Below are 23,043 nucleotides of genomic sequence, written 5' to 3'. Positions count from 1 at the left end.
TTGCGCATAGAGCCGACGCTACTGAGGTGCGTGCGCGTGTGTGAGCATATTCAGCTTTTACCGGAGATGAAGACAAACGCCCGGTGAATGGGAAACACCAACACGGAGGAGGCAGCGCTACCTTCCCCCCATCTCGACAGGCACGCTCGCCCTTTCCGTCGGCGAGATTTGCGCACACGTAACCGGAGCCGGTGTCTGCGCTCTGCGGGGCCGGGCGCGCGTCGTCTGGGAGGAGTGTAGGGAAGGATGGAAGCGTTTTTCACGGAGGTAAGCCACGGCGGAAAATGTGTCACCGGTGTTCAGCTAAACATGAATGACAGATTACGCGTTTGATGCAGCCCTTGGATTTGCACCCATGCACGACCTGTATAAGCTTCTGTTTATCTGTTTTTCACTGATCCACATTGGGCTCGGTTGGGGCAGGTGTTGCTTTGCTTCTCTCGACTTGAACCATTACCTGAGTGCTCCCCCACTCACACACACACGCACACACACACATACAAGGAATAGGCCCATGTCAGTGCGTGGTCATCCATATATCGATTATTGTTATTTTATTATCCCTGCAGAGCGCAGGGGGCCTGTGGTGCCAGCTCGCTGGGTGAATGAATTCAGAGCAGAGCCGCAGATAAATTGGCCAAACGAGAGCTGACACGGGCTTTTGCATCCATAAGGCTTGCTCTCGGATTAAAGCCAATCTGTCAACCGAGGGTATATATAAGACCGTGTTGGCCTCCAGCAGCAACACCATGCTGCCCGGGAGGGAAGGCACCCTGTCACTGCTCTCCATGGTCGGGGATGCAGCGGGCATCCACAGGGTGGGCAGGGACCGGTATGCTTCTGCAGGAATTGAGGATAGGGGGTGGTGGGGGAGGAAGAGGAGGAGGAGGAGGGGGAGGGTGGCTATCTTGAAAGTGGAAGAAGGAGGAAGAGGAAAGGAGAAGGAGGAAAGGATAATTGTTCGTGGGTGAATGAATTAGTTGAGACAGGAGGGGGTTGAAAACTGGTGTCATAATTGAATATTAGGTAAATCAGTGATTCAACCCTCCTGTTCATTCTCCCAGTGCCTCCCCTCATCGTGGGATTTATTTGACAAACCTTCCTCACTGTTGTTAAACCAGGACAGATCAAGTTTCTCCCCCTTCCCAAATTTGCACTGTGATCTTCACACCACTCGCTGGCACGTGCACACGCATATTCACACATTCAAACATTCACACAATCTGAGGAAACAACTTGTCCTGTCCCCCCCCCCCCCCCCCCGAATACCAGCCCTCTCCAAGCTACTTATCCTCCTCCCTCTTAAATTAATCTGATATGGGCTTAAATGCCTCTCACATTGGCAGCGATGTCATGCCATTTATTGGTGTGTGTGCGTGTGTGTGTGTGTTTTTATATGTGTGACAACTGTTACTGTCACACAGAAACACAGAAAAACGCTACAACCATCTCTGCTGCTCCATTTCCCGTCAGTCTGTGTGCGATAGATCGATCCCACCATTGATTCTCAGACCACCACATAACCAACCCTGCAGCCCTGCACAGCACAGACTCTGAAAGCCAATGCGAGACTTGAAAATGGAGTGACTAATTTAGTTATGTATGTTCAGGCTCACGGCTCTGATACCCAGAAAAATATGACTTCATGCAGTGGGCCACTAAGTATCCAATCCTCTCTGGAGCTGTCTGTCCCACATCCACTTAGTTTCATTCCTCCGCTGTCCCGATCACTCCACTCCTCAGTCTTATATCCCTGCAGCATTCCTCCATTTGTCGCTCTGTCCATCCTCTAAACCAGAAAGAGTGAACAGCTGACCGCTCTCTGGCTGTCTCTGTCTCAACCCAGGCAGAAAACATGATAGCCGGCCAACCAGCCAAGCATGAAATGTCAGGTGGCATTAGACGACTGTATAATCCCCTCATTTCTGAAATGGTTGGTCAGTAGTAGAATATGCTTGTTGCTGTGACATGAAGTGCTCTAAATAAAAACACAACCCAATCCTCTTCTGGTTACGGTAGATGGAAAACAGTAGTAGTGTTCCTTTGGACACATTTGAGGCAACAATGACAAAACTAGAGGGACATTAAAACATAGATGTGAATGTAATTTTGGGATGAATTTTATGTTGTTGTGTCATATATCTTATACTTTTTTCTGTATAAGGCATTATCAAGTGTTGGGAATCAAATAGAAACAAGGTTATTGGAAAAAAATACATCAACATTAATTTACCAGCATACAGCACCTACACCTGCACTGGTTTATATCAGCTATTCTTAGGAATTATGACTCACTCTTGATGGAGAGAGAAATGTGAAAATACGTAACCTTTACTGCAAGTTCTGTAAACCCACTGTACCGTTATATATTCAGGAGGCCTACATGGAAAATAATGCGTTTTAGAGCAGCTGTATATATTATGCAGTTTAGTGTGAGATGGAAACATCTGGTTTTGCACACGTGGCTGATTTGAGGTCAATCATCAACTTTAGATTCCCGACTTTAGTGTATGTTGTGAAATATAAGTCGAAAATCTTCCAGGTTTACATCACGATTTAACAGTTGTGATCAAGTGTCAGGTCAGTTGTGTCAAACATCTCATCTTCATGTTAGCTACTGAGCAGTCACAACTCACATGGGCTTAAATAAGACTTAGATAGTTTTTGTGCTGATGATGATGTTTTAGTTGATTCCACATTTTAGTTAAAAACCTGTGATGCAACTCACCCTCAGTTTATACCTTCTATGCTCTGAATTTTCTAGTGTAAATCTCAACTCTATTTTTTAACATTGTCAGCTGTAGTGACAACCCAATAACGTTATTTATATCTATATATCTATAAAGCACCTTTCATACACAATGGTAGATTCAATGTCCAGGGGAATTAAGGGAATCATCCAAACACAGCACTGCATTACAAATACTTCCAAGAACTTTAGAAAATAATAAACACAAACAGCGAAGACAACAGACAGTAGACTAGGTGAGAAGTCCTACACATGACACAGACAGTAGAGGTTTTAACATCTACTAAGATAAATGCTGAGACAACAGCTACTGAAATCGACTTTGCAGTGATTGGTTTTCCTGATAGAGTAAAATTGGAAATGTTCCACATAAATACATTGTGTGTATCAGGACAATTTATAGTAACAATGCAAAGATTTATGCCATATTTTCTTCCTTTTCTTTTTCTTCTTATACCACATTGAGGATCTCTTTAAAATGTCTTTTATATTTACTATAAGAGAAGTTGCATATATCCTGGAAACTACAGATCTTTACGCCTTTGTGTTCAGATTACAGCAGAGGAGTGTGATGTCTGTGCCATTTACCAAGAAGCTACATCAAGATACTCTGTGTTCTCAACACCTGAGTCTCTGTGTGTGTGTTCACTCGTGACATTTTATATTTTGTGTTGGTGATAAGTTTGGACAGGATTACAGGTGCACAGCCGCCATGAACTGATAGCCGGGTGACGGACAGGTGTGAACGCAGAGGGAACAGCGTTGGCGAGGGCGTGACACATTATCTCAAACCTTCTGTCATTGTCGCTTTATCATATCTCTCTTTTAATAGCCCGTACTTTCTGTCCTGTCTTTGCCCTCTCCTCTCTTTCTCCTTCTCTACCCTCTGGAAGGCTGTAAATTATTATTTACAACTGTAATTTGTTGAGTGGCCACTACACACCATATTAAGAAGGGTTACAGAGCGGTGAAAGTGGTCTCACTCGGAAGGGTCGCTTTTTTTCAGCGAATGTACCTGAGCCGTGTTAAAATATGAATAATCCGGATGCCTTCTTTGTGGCTGCTTGCATAGGAGCTGTGAAACATTAATGCAAACACAGCAATATCAAAGCTGCTGCGAGGGTGATTTCTTTGCATCTTAAATTCGGTCATTTCTTTAGTGCAGTTCATTTTGACTAACAAAGCTATACGGGTAAAAATAGCAGAGCCTTGTCCATAGATTGTCGTCCAAATTATGCAGCGTTTTGTGTGAAGCACAGACTGCGGGAAGCTTTCTCAGCGGAGGGGAGGTAGCAGTCAGTGGAGATGTGTGACCTATATTCAGCAGCTCCCAACACATTTGTTCTGCTCAGGAGCTGCATCAGTTTTACTTCTCTCTCTCTCTTTCCTCTCTTTTCCCTTCCCTCTGACACTCTCTCTCTCTCTCTCTCCCTGCGGCCACTCTCTCCGAGCTTCTCCATCTCGCTCACTCAACCACTTTCTCTCCTCCTCCTGGCATTTTTCCACCGCTGTCTCTTCACTCCTTCACATTTTCCTCCTTCTCCACCCGTCTCACTCTCATGGTTGTTCTGTGAGAGTAAAGCTCGGTCAAATTGCATTAAGGCTGTTTTACAGAGTGTGAATGAAACAACATCTCTAGGAAACGTATGCTTCTCTTAGAGGGGCTGTAATGGAGCTGGGAAATATCAACAAAAATGTATATCTTGATTCATTATTAGTATTATTTTGATAACAATTAATATAACAATGATTTCTTCATTTTTATAACATAACATTGTATTTTGTGTTTTGTATTATTCACGCATAATTTGTGTTTCCTTAGTTATATTGTGATAATTTTTGAATTTTGGACCGCTGTCTGGAAATTTGAGGGCTGCAACTAACAATTTAATAATTATTTTCATTATGGATTATTTACTCAAAGAATCAGTTGATCATCTGTATCAGTGAATAATTGAAATGCCAAACAAAGACCCAAGATGATATAGTGTCTTTTTTAGTTTTAAACCTGAAATATTCAAAATTACATTCATATAAAACACAACAGCAGAAACTGGAAAGAAAATATGGAATCTGGCCTTTTTTCCTGTAAAAATGACTCTAAAAACGACTGTAATATTATTTTTAATTGTACTATTGCTTCGGTCAAATAGTTTCTGCTGAAGTTATTAGAGCTGTCAGATAAATTATGAGGGAATTAGGTCATTTAGGTCAGACATGCACTACATTGGAAGCTGGCAACACAATCTGGTTTTCATCCAGGTTTTTAAGCTACTTCCAGAACACACGCCTCCTCCCACCTACAGTCAGTGAGAAATATAGGCCAAATACATGCAAGTGTATAAAACAAAGAGTTGCTCACATACATGAGAAAACATGACAGCATTTCCCACAATCCCTTGCACCTGAACACCATCTCCCGACATCCACCAATGCTGGGAGGAGAGAGGCTGTTTCCATGGTACCCTGTTTCCACACTGTTGCCGGGGAGTCTTGTTGCCAGGCTGCCAGGGGTGTGGGGGTGGGGGTGTGGGGGGTGTGACTGTAGTTAAATCCAAGATGAGAGAGAATGTGATAATTAGCTTACTGCTCAAAACTGGCCTCCGAAAGAGGATTTGCTCTGTAGAAACACACACACACACATCCACGCACACACACACACACACACACACACACACACAAAAACAACATTAACAGCTGCTTCAATCTGCCTCCTCTATCCCTGCTTGTAATTTAGCGGCGGACTCTGATCTGGTTTACTTTGGATAAATCTTTCATGTGTTTGTTTTGGAATCCAGGACGGGTTCAAAGGTTATCCTCCTAAAGCTCTACATATTCCAGAACAACTGTACCGCAGCCAAACACAGAACACTCTACACACACTCGCACCACTTCTGTACCCGCTGTAAGTGCGTGTGTGTGTGTGTGGGGGGGAGCTTTGACCTGATGGCTTCTCTCCGAGTGTGAGCTTTTCTTTTTTTTTGTGCTGCATTAGTCAAATATTCTCATAAAGGACGGAGAGGCCATTTTGTTGGGTTGGAAAGGATTTGAAAAGGAGACATTTTAAAATAAGGACATTTATTATTCTGCTTTTATGATATTTCTTGTATAAAGTTCGGAATTCATGTTGATTGATTATTTTCTCATTCATCAGTAAAGGAAATAGTAGTTTCAATTTCCAGAATCCAAAGTGTCTTTATACGTCTTATGTTGTCGGACCAACAATTTAAAACCAAAGTATATTCAGTTTATTATCATACATGACAGAGAAAAGCTTAAAATATTCACACTTGAGAGAGTGGAACCAGAAAATATATGTTTATAACTTGTAAATCTACTAAAGTGAAATAATAGTGAGTTATCTTATGCAACCTTTGATTAAAAGACGATTATTCTTTACACCTAACCCTAGAATCCATTTGTTTTGTAATCTATGTCACTGTCAGATGTGACTCATATCGTCAGGTGACACTCACGCCCATACGTTCACACACACCAACACACATGTTGTTGCTCTACTTCCAGCAGCCGTAATCCTCTGAAAGCTTTTGATATTCCATTATAGGTGATTGTATTGTCACCTTTAACGGGACAGGACTGACACAGTTTAGGTCGCTAACACAGACAGGGCTGCACCACAGGATCTAGATCATAGAGCTAAGACATCTGTCTCATGTACTGTACAACAACCTGCAGGACAGCCAGTGTTGTCATTCGTGCCAAAAGGACAGAGACAACACTCAGTGCAGCACACAGTGTAGGAGTCCAGGAGGACTGGTTCATATGAGAAGTTGTTCGGGTGGAAATTGAAACTGTTTAGATAAAGATGGGAAGAAAAATGGCAAACGCAAAAATCTGATATGCGGCCTTTACATATGAAAACTAAATACATCGCAGAGTCGAGAGTATCTGACAACAACAAACATGGCGACGGTGGAGGAGGTTGTGATAATGTAGTTCTTAAGAAAGTTGTGCCCTGACCGGCTGGCTTGAACTATTGGCTTCTAGTTTGCGATGGCCTCACACCAGCTGCCATGACGGTCAACATGACGACTTTCTGACCAAGAACAAAGGACCACACCCATCATCAGACTCGCCCTTCATTCAAGAGCTCAACAACACACCTGTATACCGTATCTCGCACAATTGCAACACTATTGCATTCACAATATCTATAAACACATGTATAAACCTGTCTTTTTCCTGTTGTTCCCACAATAGTAGACGTCTCCATGACATGGACGATATATTCATGTTGAGTTCTAGTTGTCTTTTGTGAATCTTGGGTTTGTGTGTCAGATGGGGCTCTGACGTTGTGTGTCAAGTAACAACTGTTATTGATGTGTGTGCTGAGAGACAAACACACACACATTCAAAGTCAGCTGTGAATGCAACCTTGACCTATGGTCTCATGAGACCCGCCTGTGTCCTCCCAGCTCCACGCTGGTCGTTAATTATCTTCCATTAGGTGGGTGACCAGTCAGCTGTTTGTTTCATCACTTATTTATCTGTGTCCGTCTGTGTCTTCCTCATCTTTCAGTGCTTTTAACTGTTGGTTTTATTTTCTGCGTTTGGCATTTCCTATGATTGTCTCTTGAAACACAGAAGACAGGTTTTTGTGTAACAAGAAGGGTTGATCTTCACTTGTGAGTCTTTTGCATCTGCAGTGTGAGGTTCATAGTGTGTGTGTGTGTACGTCTGCAGACACTGCAGTACGTTTGCGACGAGGATTCACCAGTGTGAGTTTGGCCATGAGTGTCTCTCAGCACATCAGAGAATGTCTCCAGGGCGAAGCCTCAGTCAAATGGCACGGTCGTCCCTGTGATCACCGAGCATAAACAAGGCCTTTATCAGAAGCACACACACACACACACACACACACACACACACACACACACACACACACACACACACACACACACACACACACACACACACACACACACACACACTCATGCAGCTGTTCATAGGTCTGGGTCTTGTTGCCTTTACACTCAGCATTGAGGCCTTGATACATATGACAAAAATATTCATACCCATAACAAACAAGAAAAATGTCTCCTCACAATGAAACTTCCAGAAGGACAGACATCTCTCTGTTTCTTTATTTTTAAAAAGAGTGTAGCTATTCCAGGTATGTGAAGGCATTATTGGTTGTTTTTTGCAGATTTCACAAACTAGATAACATCTTTTTTTAGCAGAGAAGTTTAATTTGACATCATAAGAACTGCATTAATTCATGCAAGTATCCAATTTCCTGATTTCAAATACCTTAGGCAGGTTTTGAGAAACATTGATATGTTACCTGGAGGACTCCAGTAGAAAAGCAGGATACTGTGTTAATCAAACACTGTGTCCGGTTTTCTGAACTTTCTTTGTTGGTACAGAACATTAGTTATTTAAAAAAGCTGTATAGTTTATATTTAGTCTGATTCTGATCCCGACTTCCACCGTATTTCTCCTGAACCTGATAAATCTGATGTTTCTACAACAGCTGCCAGGTCAATCCATTATGAATAAGTGGTGCATTCATCCAGTCAGTCAGTCAGAGGAAAGACAAATGTCTGAGAAAGGATTAAGCTATAAATCGTTCAATGTACTTTAAAGATCACTTATTTTAGACTCCTCACAGTTGGACAACATGGCACCGAGGAGTGACCCCTGACCTTCACAAAGAAATTCAGCTGAGAGCTTTTCTTGAACTGGACGTTTTGGTTCCTGTTGGTTGAGAGAGCCGGGTGTGAGATACAAGGTCAGAGGTCGTGTTTGAGGGTAAAGTGACAATTGAGGAGAGTTGAGGTTTAATGGAGCTTGACAAAATGATGATAGACGGAGCTGGAGGCCCGGGGGGGGGGGGTCCGGTTTGGATTTCACAGAGCAGGGAAAGAGTGAGAAGCATAAGCTGTTTTAAGGAAATGCACAGAAGTTGACCTTTTGTGTATGTGATACGCAAAGGTCCAAATCAGTTCTTCTGTACAATGAGAAAGAGGTGCCATGACGCCGACTTGGAAAGAAAACAGGATTCCAGATTTCGGTGATAAGGGCCAACCCTCCTGCATTCTCCGACCAGGTGCCACTCCTTGCTTGAATGTTCCGGACATTTTCCTCTTGTTGTGAACGCGTCTGACCGGGACAATGACCTGCTGTGCTCTTCCTGTGTGAAGAGCAAACTCCAGAAAACGTCCCCAGCCAATTTGCCAGACATTGTCCACAGTTCATCCCTGAAAACAGCTTTACACATGTAACGCTTTACGGAGACGGACCTGGAGTTTGTTGTCATGCACGAACATTGCTGCCTGTCTGGGGCCTGTAATGGACGAGGGGGAGGGGAGACGTGAGGACGCCAAGAGGAGGGGATGAACAAGGGTGTTGGTGGGTGTAGGTTTTAATGATGGCAGGTCATTCATAACCTTCCGTCTCCCTTTCGCTGCACTTTCCCCAGTGATTGCACACGGCTCGGACTGAGTACATCGATCCGGGGACTAGACACCCATTTACTTAAAGTGGAGACGGATAAGAGAAGGCAATTATATTCTTCTTTATGGAGAACGAGGCCAAAATTGCACAGAAAAGTAGAGGTTATATATTTAAAGTGTTCTTTGTGGCACGAGAGAGGGCGTTCAAGGAGCATTATGAGAGGCCTAAAGTGGGGTCAGAGGTCATTTTATCAGTTAAAACAGGATGTAGTTAAGAGCTGGTGAACTGTGAGCACGGAGCCTCACGGCCTGAGGGAGGTCATCAGGTCAAGCCACAGCATCATCGCCATTGTAAGGGCCCCGTGTGCTGGAATGTGGCTGGTGAGAGAGAGAGAGAGAGAGAGAGAGAGAGAGAGAGAGAGAGAGAGAGAGAGAGAGAGAGAGAGAGAGAGAGAGAGAGAGAGAGCTATATATAGAGAGTTGCTGAGGAGAGAACAAGAGAGAGAGAGAGAGAGAGAGAGAGAGAGAGAGAGAGAGAGAGAGAGAGCAGAGGAGGCTCTTGAATTTTTCAGTCGACCGAGTGATTCTCGATGTACTGGGCTCGTTCATGCAAAGTGAATTAGCATTTAATTTAACATGCAGTGAATTCATTCAGTCTGTGAGTGAATTACGGAGCTCGGACGGACTCAGGAAAACGTTTAACGTCGTCAGTGTAACAGTTTCATTAGAAGCATCTTAACACAAAATTGTAATATTAATTAGTGTGTTGATTTGTTTAATAGTTATTTTTACATGCACTCTGTTTGCCTGTGTGTTAGGCCATGGTCACAATATCGCAGGTCAAAGTTCACCCAACAAATGTAATATTTGCCTCGCTCGTACAAAATCCTCAACAACTCTTGTGATTAACCCCTAGAATGGGAAATGTCCAGTGTTATTGAGGCTGCACAGTTGCAATGATGACAAGAGTTTATCTTTAGAAAACAGCAGCAGCATTAAGGTCTGACTCCAAAAGCATTCTGACGTTCCCCCCCCCCCCTCCCCCCCCAAACCTCACCTTTGGCGACTTAACTTTAAAGTAGGGTAACGTCCATGTACAGTGTGGTGTACTGTGTGCGTGAGTGTGAATAATTCTCTGCCTGGTTAGCTCTGTATCCTGGGGCACAACTCTGGGTTTCTATTATCATCAGTGTGTGAGTGTGTGTGTTTGTGTGTTTGTGTATATATGCAAGACAAAGGCAAAAAGACGCAAAACAAAAAGAGAGAGAAGAGGAGAAAAAGACTGAAATTACAGTTGTCAGGCGATGCTCCGGGGTGTGGGACCATCTGTTGCTACAACAATTCATTTCGGTCCGTCCCCTGCTGCTCGGTTCATGCGGATGCTCACATCTGGTGTCTTTTCAGGACTCCAGCTTCTTCTCATTCTTCACATTTAAGTAGGTATGTCTGTAAGCTAGACTAAACTCCTAACTAGAAGTCAGTCATTGTCAATACTTTTTCCAATAAATGATCATCCAGATTCAAACCTAGACCTGAACGAAGGTGATCATCAGCTGCACAAGCGGAGAATGGGAATGAGATGGTATTGGGGCTGCAATCATATTCTCCATTGATATTTTTACAAAAAGAAAAATTGCTACAACTATTAATCAGTTATGTTATTATTGAATAGTAGCAGGATTTAGGCTTCGTTAATTGACCAAACAAATCAATTCATTATAGGGACGGTTGTCACTCAGGATGTGGAGCGGGCCGTCCACCGACTAGAAGGTCAGTAGTTTGATCCCAGTCTTCCCCATTCTGCATGTCCTTGGCAAGTTACAATATCCCAATTTGCCCCTGACGACATGTGTGAGTGATGTGTGATGGAGAAAGTGGTCCATATGAATGCAGTGTCTGAATGTGTGTCAATGGGTGACTAACAAATTAGTTGTAAAGTGTTTTGAGGGGTGATCAAGACGAGAGAGAGGCTGTATAAATGAAATATGGAGCATGATTGTTGTTGTTGACATCTGAGCGTGTGCTTTGGTAAATTCACAAATGATCCAGTGTCCTGTCTTGACATTATTCAGCAGATCTGTTGACTGCCTCTCATTCTTCCACTCGTCTCGCTTCCTCCTCTCTTCTCTCCACTGTTACGCTGTGCCCCTTTTTAGGGCTTGGAGGTCAGAGGTCAGGGTCTGTGTGAAAGAGGGTTTTGTGTGTGAAAAGGTCCAGGAAGGGCACGCTTCCTCTGACCCTCAAACAGCCCCCCCCCCCCCCCCCCCCCCCCCAGCCCCATCCCACCCAACTCCCCAAAAACATGTCTTCACCTCTTCACCTTCGAATTCAATGATTTACATTATGGTGACTTGCTTTTTTCCCCCATAGGGATTACAAGTCCCTGTTATGTGACTGAGTAAACAGGTTTAGATCCCCACAACATGAGTAATACACTCATACACACACTCATACACACACTCATACACACACTCATACACACACACACACACAAACACACGCACACACACACTCCGAGCAGTGTTGCTTCACCTTGATAGAAAATCCAGATGTTAGTCTTTGACTCCCATTAAACACATCTGTCTGTGCAGCCAAGCACACTCATCATACAGAAACACACTGGAGGAACTGTACAGTACTTGACTGTGTTACATTAACAGATGAAACTACCTGTCAGTGTCACTTACACACAGTAGTAGAATCAGTGAAATCAAATAATTCACTCTGCAAAGGAAACCACTTGGGGCTGCAGCTAAAAATCATATTTTGTTGATTAATCTGATATTAACTTCTCAATTAATGTCAAGAGATGATTAAAGGATTATTGTCAATAAAATGTCAGATAGTAGTAAAAAATCTTCTCTAGAAGAATTGTTCCCACTGTCTAAGTAGATCTATTTCACAAGCTAGATTTTATTGCAGTACAATATCCAAAGAAGTTTACATTGATGAAAGGAAAAGATTTAAATCCTGACTTAATGAGAAGCTGGGAAATGCAAATATTGTGTATTTTCACTTCAATATAAATAAAATGATTAGTTGATTGTCCCTGGTGTTGCAGCTTCAGTTTTGTTGACCACAAGGGGATTATCATGTATTTCAAACACTGCTGAGAGGTTGTTTTTTTCTTGGGTAATACTGTTGTATAAGAGCTGATGACCTCCTCTCTGTTCACAAGAGGGTTTGTGATTTTATCGTAACTTAATATTCCTTTATCTGGTCACTTTTCACAGCTTAACTTCAATCTTTGTATTTCACAGGGAGCCCGTGTTTGGGTCCGGGAGAAGGAGCAGCTTGTTCCTGCCACTGTAAACTCCTGTGGAGATGGAACCCTTGTGGTCACAACGGACTATGGCGAGGTAAGAGATGTGCACAAACACACCCGTCTTTGAGATCATGCTTGAATCTAGCACCAAGGCCCAGTTATCATTCTGCAAACTGACTAGATTGTGTTAAGACCTGGAAAATCGGATCTGACCCTGACAATTTATTTACTATAATGCAGCACGTCTTCTTGTAAATATGGAAATGTTATCTTATTTTGTTCGAGCAGAATACTTGTCCTAATGGGAATCTGTGCTCTGAGGGAAACAGGCAAACCCGATTCGGTTTTGGTTGCAGTTTATAACTTTATTACAGAGTCGGCAGTAGAGGGATGGCAGGAAATACGGAAAGGGAAAAACAGAAAATGTTATTTTTGATCTGCACCGTAAACCTCAAGACTATTAAGTTGTTTCATCTAAAAACTGATTAAAACTGTCAAAGTAAAATGACTGTTTATTTAACACACATTTCTTTAGCTTGAACTGAATAGGAGAAGTAAACAGTGTCAGTGGGAGATTTCTGCTGAGCTAAATCTGCAGTCGCTGCTTGGAATAGTTCACCTGCTGTGTGTTCACGTGAAAGGTCAGCGTTAAGGAGAGGCAACTGTGCAGGTTCATCTGCTCCACATGTGGATCGATAGAAACTCATGATGCTCCACTTTCCTGTCCCCAGCTCCTTCCTCCTCCTCCTCCTCCTCCTCCTCCTCCTCCTCCTCCTCCTCCACATCATCCTCCTCCTCATTCATATGCAAAATTCATCTCTGACACACATTCAGCCTCCAGAGGAGAGCCCTGATAGATGTAGAGCAATATGAACGCTCAACATGCCTGTTCCGGTATTGTCAGATGTTAGAGTGTCGCCATACTGCTGCCCCCCCCAACAAAATAATGGAATTGAATGTTTAAATCTCATTATTGGTTTGTGCGCGCGTGCATGTGCTCATCTAATCTGTATCAGACCAAGGACATGCGCACATTGCTCTTTGGATTACATTTTTGGGGGATTGCTGATGTTTTTGACACACACACTCTCACACACACACACACTCACACACACGCTCCAGTTGGCCGCATTTAGATGGAGCTAATAATAGATTTGGCTCTTCAGCCCAAATTCAAGAGTCCCAATACTCCATTTATTCCTCTGAAGAACATCCACATCCATCCCCACAGTTGTACAATGAAGTGGTGTTTCCTTTTGAAACATGCACAGACCAGACGCTGCTGCTCTAAAAGCATCGTCTCATTATGTAGCCGTAGCTCGGAGTTCCTGTTTGGGGACACGGAAGGGGACAGACAGGCTTTTGGTTATGGGAGCGGGCGTCCTCTCCACTCAGGATTATGAATGTCCTTAACCTCCCCTGCCGCCATCCGGCTCTCCCTGCCTCCCTCTGCCCTCCCTCTCTGCTAGCCGGTGGTGTTTAAATGTTCGCCCTGCAGGAGCTGGTGAATATTTGATAGGGAATCAGCAGGGTGTGTGTGTGTGGGGGGGGGGACCCATGCATTAGGACCCCCATCTCTCCCTGTGGCTCTGCCCTTTGACCCCCACCCCCTGATATTAGTCAGAAATACCTTTTTGACTTCAGTGAATCCCAGAAGCATTTTAAGTAAAACCTCAAAAACTTACTCGCATGTCGAGGCCAAAGTAGTAAGTAAAAATTGCAAAAATGTAAATATTGCAGTTTCTCTTGCTTGTTTTATTTCCCCCTCTCTTTTTTCTCCTCATTTTTTCTTCCCTGCACTTCTGTCGCTCTGCTGCTTTAATCTCACAGACTCTGACCCACTTCACCACATCACAGATTCTGCGTTACAAATGCTGTGGCTGCGAAACGATCATGTTAAATCAGCACAACTCACTGCCGAGGGTAGATACTGCACAACCCGATCATTCATCCTCGATTTCATGCTGCGTTCTAAGGACGGAGCTGTCATGTAACAATATTTGAATATTGACAGTATTGCAACTACAGAAGGATTAATTCATGGAAAGTATAGGAGGCAGTTCAGGGATGATGGTGTGTGTTTTATTGTTACTTTTCTATTCAATCATGTAAATAATATCTGACTTCATGCTGGCTGAACTTTTCCTGGAGGGACTTTACAATTAGCCGTGTCCCAATTCAGGGGCAGCATTCTAAGGAGGACATGATTTATGAAGGCAGGGCTTCAGTAGACAGAGTCACTGGCACGCAATGAATCCTGGGATACGTTGGCCAGGGAAGGATCTCCCCACTGGATCCTTCGTTTCTCAGGAATGGCAGGACGTATTTGTCTGAACCTTTAAAATGAGACAGCTTAGTTGCGCCGCGGTGTAGCCATTTGTCCCTCGAAGGACGTGGCTTCCTGAAATGGGACACAGCTATGTTACATTAGTTTTAAAATATGCGTAGTCTACAATCGAACTAAAACTCGGTGCCAGGTCCTTGCAAACTTTTACGATCCCTCTGGTTATGTGATCCATGCTGGTCTGGTTTGTTGTGACAGCAGGAGGCTAAACAGAGGCACAGTCTGTCTCAGTGACTCCCAGAAATACTCATTTAATTCTATTTGCAGCATTGTTCACTACCTGATATTTATGACCATCAATGACGGCTGGAAATTAAATTGCCCTATGAATCAAGAGCTAAACCAATCTCCCTGGATTGGTAAAATCCCAGATCACGCACAAATATCTCATCCATGATCTGAGTTTTTTTTCCCTTTCTCCCCAAAGTCTCTATAACTTACTGTGTAGAAAATATGATTAGATGAGAATCAGATTAGATGAAATTTGAATGAATCTGTGAAACTAGGTCAGCAGAGAACTGGTTCTAGATATAGACTGAAGAAAAATAATTTGCTGAAGATAATACAGCGAATGAGCATAAATGAAAAGATGCACCCTTAATAAAACAGACAGAGCCTGACATTTTCTACCAACGCTGGAAGCAGTTGGCCAATCAACACGGAGCGTGCTCGCTGGCCAATCATAGCAAACTGGGCTTCATGGGGAGGAGGGGCTTAAAGAGACCTGTGTTTCAGACAGAGAACGAAAAGACGAGCGTCAGCAATGGACAATCTGCATCTTCTTAACATCAGAACATGGAAAGCCTTTCAGGTTAGCCCAAATAAAAATGATGAGCCTGAATTTTCACCCTTTATGACAATTTAAATTTAAAATCCTGTATTTGTAATCAGGCACATTCAGGCACTTCATAGATATTCCTTGTCTTTTTGCCATGGATACAGTCACAGTGTCAGACTCCTTTCATAGACTGTAGTTTTACCCTGATGTCCTAATGTATACCTGCATTGGACATGTACATCCCCACAGGATTGTACTTTACATGGGAGCAGTGTGTAGACTGAGAGAAAACTCCACTCTTACACAGGGTATGCACACACACACACACATACACAGACACACACACACACACACCCACACACATGCACAAGCTTGGACGTACACACTCTGAGGTGACGTTTGCGATGATTTATGGACAATGTGTGTTACGTGACCTGGATTTCAGTAGCTAGCGTGAAAGTTGCAGTGAGAGCTCACGCGAGCACAGAAAAGGCTGCAGGGATGCCTCTGCTCCCTCGGCGCACACAACACAACTACGTTCTCGAACACACACACAGACACAGACACACACGAAAAAAAGTGACACACACTCTGTTGAACGTGCCTAATGAAAAGCGCAGAAATGACTTGTTTGGTCTGATCCGGCTCAGAAGCGAGCTTTTGCTGCGGTGTGATCTCCTGACCCACATTCCCCCTTCACAGTTTCAGATTTCTAACCCTCCGAGGACCTCAGAGTTACTCATCTCATTAAGCATCATATAATGAGATTAACTCAACTCTGTCAAACTGGGCACACAAAACCAAAGACACACAAACACACACCAACTGTAACAACGGTCACACACACACACACACACTGTCTCTTGCTCTCTGTCCGTCTCTCACCTTCAGGGAACAAGGCGGTGAGCCCTCTCGGGGAGGGATGAGTGTGGTTTGCAGAATCCTACAGAGTGATGGCTTATGAAATGTGTTATTCCCTCCAGGGCTGTGGGGCAGAGGAGGAATAAACACAGTTAAATCTTATAGTTGACCCCTTTTTCTCAAACCCGGTCTGTGGGAAAAGAAACAGCGGTGCACAAATTTTCAGGTTTTGAGTTTTTAGCCATTCTAGTGATATGTTTTTATTGGTATTGGTTTCCTGGTAAACTTGACAGATTGAACCAAACTTTCAATGAGCATTCACGTTCCCCAGATGATGAATCTTAGTTTTAAGGTAGCGCTATCATCAGGTACTTTTACAAATACCTGCAAACTCAGCCTCAGCTACACCATGTATAGTTAGCATGGTTATTATAGTTTTTATTACGCTATAGCATTATACTAATGAGCATTCATGCCCTAAGTACAGCCTCTCATTTGGTCGTTTAATGGCAGTAAAAAGGTCTCTGGGCCAGATGCATCGTTCAAAAGGATTTTACTCACTCTCTTAATTAATCATGGGTGTGTTTTAGTGCCATCTCCAATTCCCTTTAAAAGCCTGATGCACTTGCACCTTGGCGGATTGCTGTTATTTGCCCGGTAGTAAAAGAATAACCGTCTCCTCAGAGGAAATGGAAAGTTAAAGTGCGAGAGCAGACAATGTGTGTGTAACAAGCAGTGTGTAGTGCTATTCTAAGCACTTATGTAGGGTCATATTGGTATCTTGTCAATACGCTCATAAAATAACAGCGTTGACAGATCTAATGTGTTGGCCAGTTGAGAGCAATGTCCCAACAATGCACCTGAATCCACTTCATTCTGAGACTAACATGCTACTGGTCACTGTGAGTGCTGGATGGAAACTGTGTTGGTCTGAAATGAGTTGAGACACTTGCATTGTGCCAGTTTGTGCACGATGTATGATACGGCTCTGCAAGTCATTTTTAACTGAACATATATAATGAACAGGGTGAATGATCTTTTCCCTACTCTCTTCTTTTTATCTTGTTCTTTTTCAATGTCTCTTCAAAGCTCCTTAACGGACACAAACAAGGTTATATCTTAGTTTATAACAAGCAAATTCATTTTTGGGATTATTTGACACAATTTAGAAAAGATGCAGGTGTCTGTCAGATTCCCCAAAGCCCATGCATTAAATAATATTGAATTTGGCACAAGGGATACTCAAAACTAGATTAAATATATAGATTTGAAGTTGTCACATTTGTTTTTGAGTTACCTCAGCTCCCTGTAGATGCTTGCAAATAAGTAAATCAATAACTTGGGTCATTCTCTCTGAATACATAAGAGCCATGCTGGCCGCAGCTTCTCCTTTTGGCTTCTAATATATTCGGATCTGAAGAAACCCATTATAAAGAAATACCTCATCAAAAATTCCCAATCCTTATCTGAACAATGGAGGTCTGCAGGATCTGATCCCAGGTCAGTGAGGAGAGCTGCAGGTGTGTAAAGTGCCGTGCGATACTGTACCTTGCTCCAGTGAATATAGGCCTGCAGAATATATAGGTCACTGTGCCCACAGCTCTCTGTCTTCAGCTCTCTCGCCTGCTCTCCACTCTCTGCAGCTAATCTGTGAAGTCAGATGAAGAGGCTTTAGAGGGAGACCATTGCTTCCACTGTGTGTGTGTGTGTGTGTGTGTGTGTGTGTGTGTGTGTTTGTGTGTGTGTGTGCCTGTGTTGAAATGAACAAAGCAGGTTAAGAATGGTGTAATTGTGCTACATGGCGGAGAGCAGCAACAGAGACGATGATAAAACAGGAGCAGAAGTGTAGTGTGTGTCTGAGCGAGTGTTTGTTCTCAACAAATCCCATTAAAGATCAGATCCTACAAACAAGTGTTGCGATAGATCGTATTCAATACTGAACAATAGACGTGGTAGATGCTCAGTGAGAAGCAGGGACACCAGTTCACAGAGGTAAATGCTGAGGATGTCAGGATGTTAACTAACATGCTCAAAATCATACTGCTACCCTGGGGATATTAAGTATAATGTATCCCATAGCCTGTGAAGGAAGATGGACGATTACCATTGCACAAAAATGAAGCTCAAACATTCTGGATATGGGTGCAGACGTCTTGTCCTTTGACGTGAGTCTGCACATTATGGGTCGTGAAGTGGAGCCATATCGATACTCGCTCTCAACATCTGGATTAACTTATTGGTTGAAAGCCTGTTTTGGGTGGAAGCTCCCCCCCGATCACTACAGGGGAGACTCCAAATGCACAATATGGCATCTTTCTTATCCGGGACATTTTGGCTTGAGTTCTGGATAGTGGGAGGAAGTGGGGGGGACGTGTCGGGGAAATCTTTAAGCATTTAAAACAAATGAAACTTTATTTGTGAACCACTTTTAAATATTGATGTAGCCTCGCACACTTCATCTCCTGAAGAGAGACACTGCTGAAGCCAAATCACAGTTGGTTAAACGTGCTCTACTTTTACTTGACATTATCTCATCCTCTCTCTCTCTGTCAGTCCACTGCATGTCAGGCTCTCTTTCTCTCTCTCCTCTCTCTCTCTCTCTCTCTCTCTCTCTCTCTCTCTCTCTCTCTCTCTCTCTCTCTCGCTCTCTCTCACCCTCTCTCTCTCTCTCTGTTCTCGCTCTAATGCTGTCGTCCTCGCTCCAATAATGAATTATTGAAAATGAAGAAACCCATTTCAAACAGTCTTCACAGTCAAAGTTATTGCGAGTGCATCTGCTTCACATACAGTACATTATGCTCGTGTGTGTTGCACTTGTGTGTGTTATTGTGCACTAAGGAGCTGCGTACAAAAAAACTATTCGTTGATGGGTTTTCCTGGTTTTCTCTGAACGTCTCTGCTTTAGCTGCTGTTTAAAGGTTTTATATTTGAAAGCAGCTTTGGCATTGGAGGCTATTTTAATACCCAGACGGTAGCTCACGCACTGTTTTAATGTTACAGTGAAAACATTCCTGTCATCTGGATAGAAAATAATGATAGAATTATGATCTAGATCATTATTTAAAGGGGGACTCCACAACTTCTACAGATAGAAATCAGATTATTTGTCATGTTATTTGTCTATTAAACCTTTCAAAACTGTTGCCTCATACCAAATACATTATTTATTCATATACACATATACATGCATGTGTCTATTCGTTTTATTTTGACCTCTTAAGAACCATTTCCTCACAGGGACCAAAGTCCTGACCCAGTTATTTCTTAGGTTCTGGTTAAGATCAGGGGTAAAATCTGAATTGTGGTTAGGTTAAGGTTTGGATTAGGCATGAATGTGTTAGGGTAAATGTTAGGTAGATAGCTGTGTGTGTGTGTGTGTGTGTGTGTGTGTGTGTGTGTGTGTGTGTGTGTGTGTGTGTGTGTAGCCTTATTTTTTGCTGCACTATAATTTACTCTGGATTTCAAAAGCATGCTTAGCTTTCAGATTTAAATTGTTCTCAGTAAGCCTCCAATTACAGGCCGGGGTCTCAGATTGAGCAATTTGATCATTAAGTGAATCTGTATAAGTGAGCAGGGTCCATGTATGTTAGATAGTTAGATCAGGAAAAACATGAATAAAACAGGCAGAGGGGATACATCGGAAATATAATATGGAGATAACAGGAGCCAGCAATGAAGAGGAAAAGAGGAACAAAAAGATCATGGATGGTTGAAATGTGGGAAGATGCAGCGCGGGGAAGGCAGAAGAGAAGAGAGTAAATTAATGAAGAGTGGGATGGAAGAGATCCAGAGAACAGAGAGAAAAGAGAAGCGAATGAGAAAGCGGGGGAAGGGATGAAGGTGACGAGCGTCGTGAGAGATGAGAGAGAGGACTGATGTTTGAGACATGAAGTAAAGCAGAACTCAAAAAGATTCAAAAAGAAATATAAAGACAGAGAGTGAGAGAGGGATTTAATAGGGCGAGTAAGTAAGATACAGGGAGAGAGAATGTGAAGGACTTAGATATATTTTGAGAGTCTTTCCGTCGTCTTTCTCCCGCACAGATGCAGGAATTCACCCAACGCATGGACTCTGTGTTGTGAACATTAAAGAAAGAACTAAAGGAAAGGAACTTAACTGGAATATAGGAGAGGACATGGGAAAACAATAACAATAACATGGCAAATAACAGTTGAGGATGCAGTTGCAACATTACAAAAAATCTTATTGTCAAATACCAGTTAAATGGGTCTAATTACTAAATTATATTGATATTATTTGAAGAGTGAAAATGAAGAAGCGATTTAGCTTTATTCAGTGCTTGATTGTTTGTTTCTTCTTCTCGGTAATGAGTCTCTCTGTCAATGTTAAATCTCTAATTGCAAAGGCTAATGATTATCAAGGGACAGCCCCTGATATCTGGTCTTTTTGATTTTCATTGTTTTTGATTTGTTTTAAAATTGTTATATATTTGTCCTGTTTTGTCCAAATTTGTTTGGCTACATGTTTTTCATTGGGTTACTGTTATATTTGGACATTTGTCGCAATATGTTCTGTATGTAAGGGAAAAGTGAAGATGTGAAGTAAGAGATAAATTCCTGGCTCTGCCCCTTTGTCCACATCTGTGCCAAAATTCACAGGGATCTGTTTTGGCCCAATTCACATCGTTTCACCAAATTTCATGGAAATCTGTTGAGTATTTGTTTTTCTAATCCTGCTGTAAAAACAAACAAATAAATAAACGTAGCGGAGTGAAAACATAACCTCCTGGGCAGAAGTAAATACAGCAGGATATTGGTAAATATAGCACACATGCTTCCATCTGGACTCAACAAACAAACATTTTATAACAGACAGTTGCTGCTCATGGAAACAAAGATATAATAGCTCAGTACCTTACTTTGCCCTGAGAGCTTTGACTCCAGCTCTGAGCCGTGGAGGACGGTGCTACTGGAGTGAAATGGATTTATTTAAAAAACGTGACGTCTGAGCGCCTACAGCGTGGCCCTGTGCCACTCTCAACAGACTTCCAACACATCTGTTACACCACACACACACACACACACACACACACACACACACACACACACACAAACACACACGCACACACACACACACACATGCACGAAAACACACACACACACACGAACACTTCAGTACTATAAAGCACTATTATTGGAGAATTAGATTTCACTGGAATGAACAAATGACCCTGATGTTGAAATACAATCACTATTATGTCCAGTAAAAGTGTGTTTGTGTGTGTGTGTGTTTGTGTGTGTTTGTGTGTGTGTGTGTGGACTATAAACATGAAAGAAAGATGGGGCTCGTCGTGTGTGTGTCTCTGGCCTGAGTACACACACCGAGCTGCTTTCACCTGTCCTGTGCTGCCACATCAGATCTGTTGCTCTTCTTCTCCCCTTTTGTCTTCACTTTCTTCTCACACTCCTTCTTCTTCTTCTTCTTCTTCCACTTTGCCTCCGTCCCCTCACACGGTCAGGTCCTCTTGTCCCAGACTGCTCTCTCGTTGCCATGGCGACACATGACATAGATGAAGGGGGGGGGGGGGGGGGGGGCTCTGTGTTTTCATCATGTGGATTTTCCTCCTGTTGCAACAATCTGTCGTCCTTCTTTACTTTAATCTCAAGATATTACCATTATCATTCAATAGGCAGCATCACACGCTTCACAGCTGGACATCAAAGAATCATATTTACCTCAGAATGAAGAGGTTTGAAAAACACATTTTCCTTTTGTCAGTTTGCGCTCTTGTGCCAATTAAACCAGCGTAAGAGACGATGCAATGCGGTCCGTCTTTATGCAACACAACATAGCATTATCATTTTCAGAGTGTGTGATGCATATAACTAGGACAACAACTATAAGAAGATACAAATTAAGAATAAAAACTCAAGTTTAGTTAGTGCTAAGCTAAGCTAACTGGTTAGAAAGCTGTGGCCACAAATATCCCTTTATAAATATACACAAACTAAAGCTGATCAATATAACCCTGTTATATATGATTCACATGTATATGAAGTGTTGATATGTGACAGTGTGTTTTTGTCTTGTTGTGTCCCAGGTGTTGTACCTGCAGACGGCCGAGGTCACCAGGGAGCGGGTGTACGCCATGCACCAGTCCAGCATCGACGGGGTGGAGGACATGTCAGCGCTGGCCGAGCTGCACGAGGCCGCCATCATGCACAACCTGTACCAGCGCTACCAGAAGGATAACATCTATGTGAGTGAACCGAATGTGTGTGTGTTGTTGTCACACTTTGGCAGCATTACCAATTACACCGGAATTGAGTGAATTACCAGCACCAGGACCTTTGACCTACTAAATCTAATCACTTTATTCTCGACTTAACTTTTGTACCAAATTTGAAGAAATTGCCTCAGGGCGATTTTGATATATCGTGTTCACAAGATTCGGATGAATGAAGGAAAACATTGCCTCTTGCCACTTTCTGTCACCTGTGCTGTGGAATTTGAAAGAGACAATCAGCACACTTATCAATTATTGGCTTTGTGAGGTTATAGTTCCCTTTTTTCAAAACTGTTTTGACCACTAATATGATGATAAACATATTCACAGTATTCATTTTAGCAGTGTAGGTGAACACACTGCAAACAGGAACAACACATGCA

General features: G+C 42.7%; 1 protein-coding gene across 1 annotated transcript in view; it reads left to right on the top strand.

Moving 5' to 3' along the window:
* myo10l1 (myosin X, like 1) overlaps nt 1-23,043 on the top strand; it is a 48,179-nt gene that overhangs the window by 6,802 nt on the left and 18,334 nt on the right. Inside the window, exons 2-3 of the mRNA XM_053434815.1 lie at nt 12,426-12,524; nt 22,475-22,633. Of these exons, the coding sequence (XP_053290790.1) occupies nt 12,426-12,524; nt 22,475-22,633 (258 nt within the window). The remainder of the gene's footprint in view (nt 1-12,425; nt 12,525-22,474; nt 22,634-23,043) is intronic.

This window comes from Pleuronectes platessa, chromosome 11, assembly GCF_947347685.1.
Source record: "Pleuronectes platessa chromosome 11, fPlePla1.1, whole genome shotgun sequence".
Classification (NCBI taxonomy): Eukaryota; Metazoa; Chordata; class Actinopteri; order Pleuronectiformes; family Pleuronectidae; genus Pleuronectes; species Pleuronectes platessa.
This window is presented reverse-complemented; position numbering and strand designations above follow the sequence as displayed.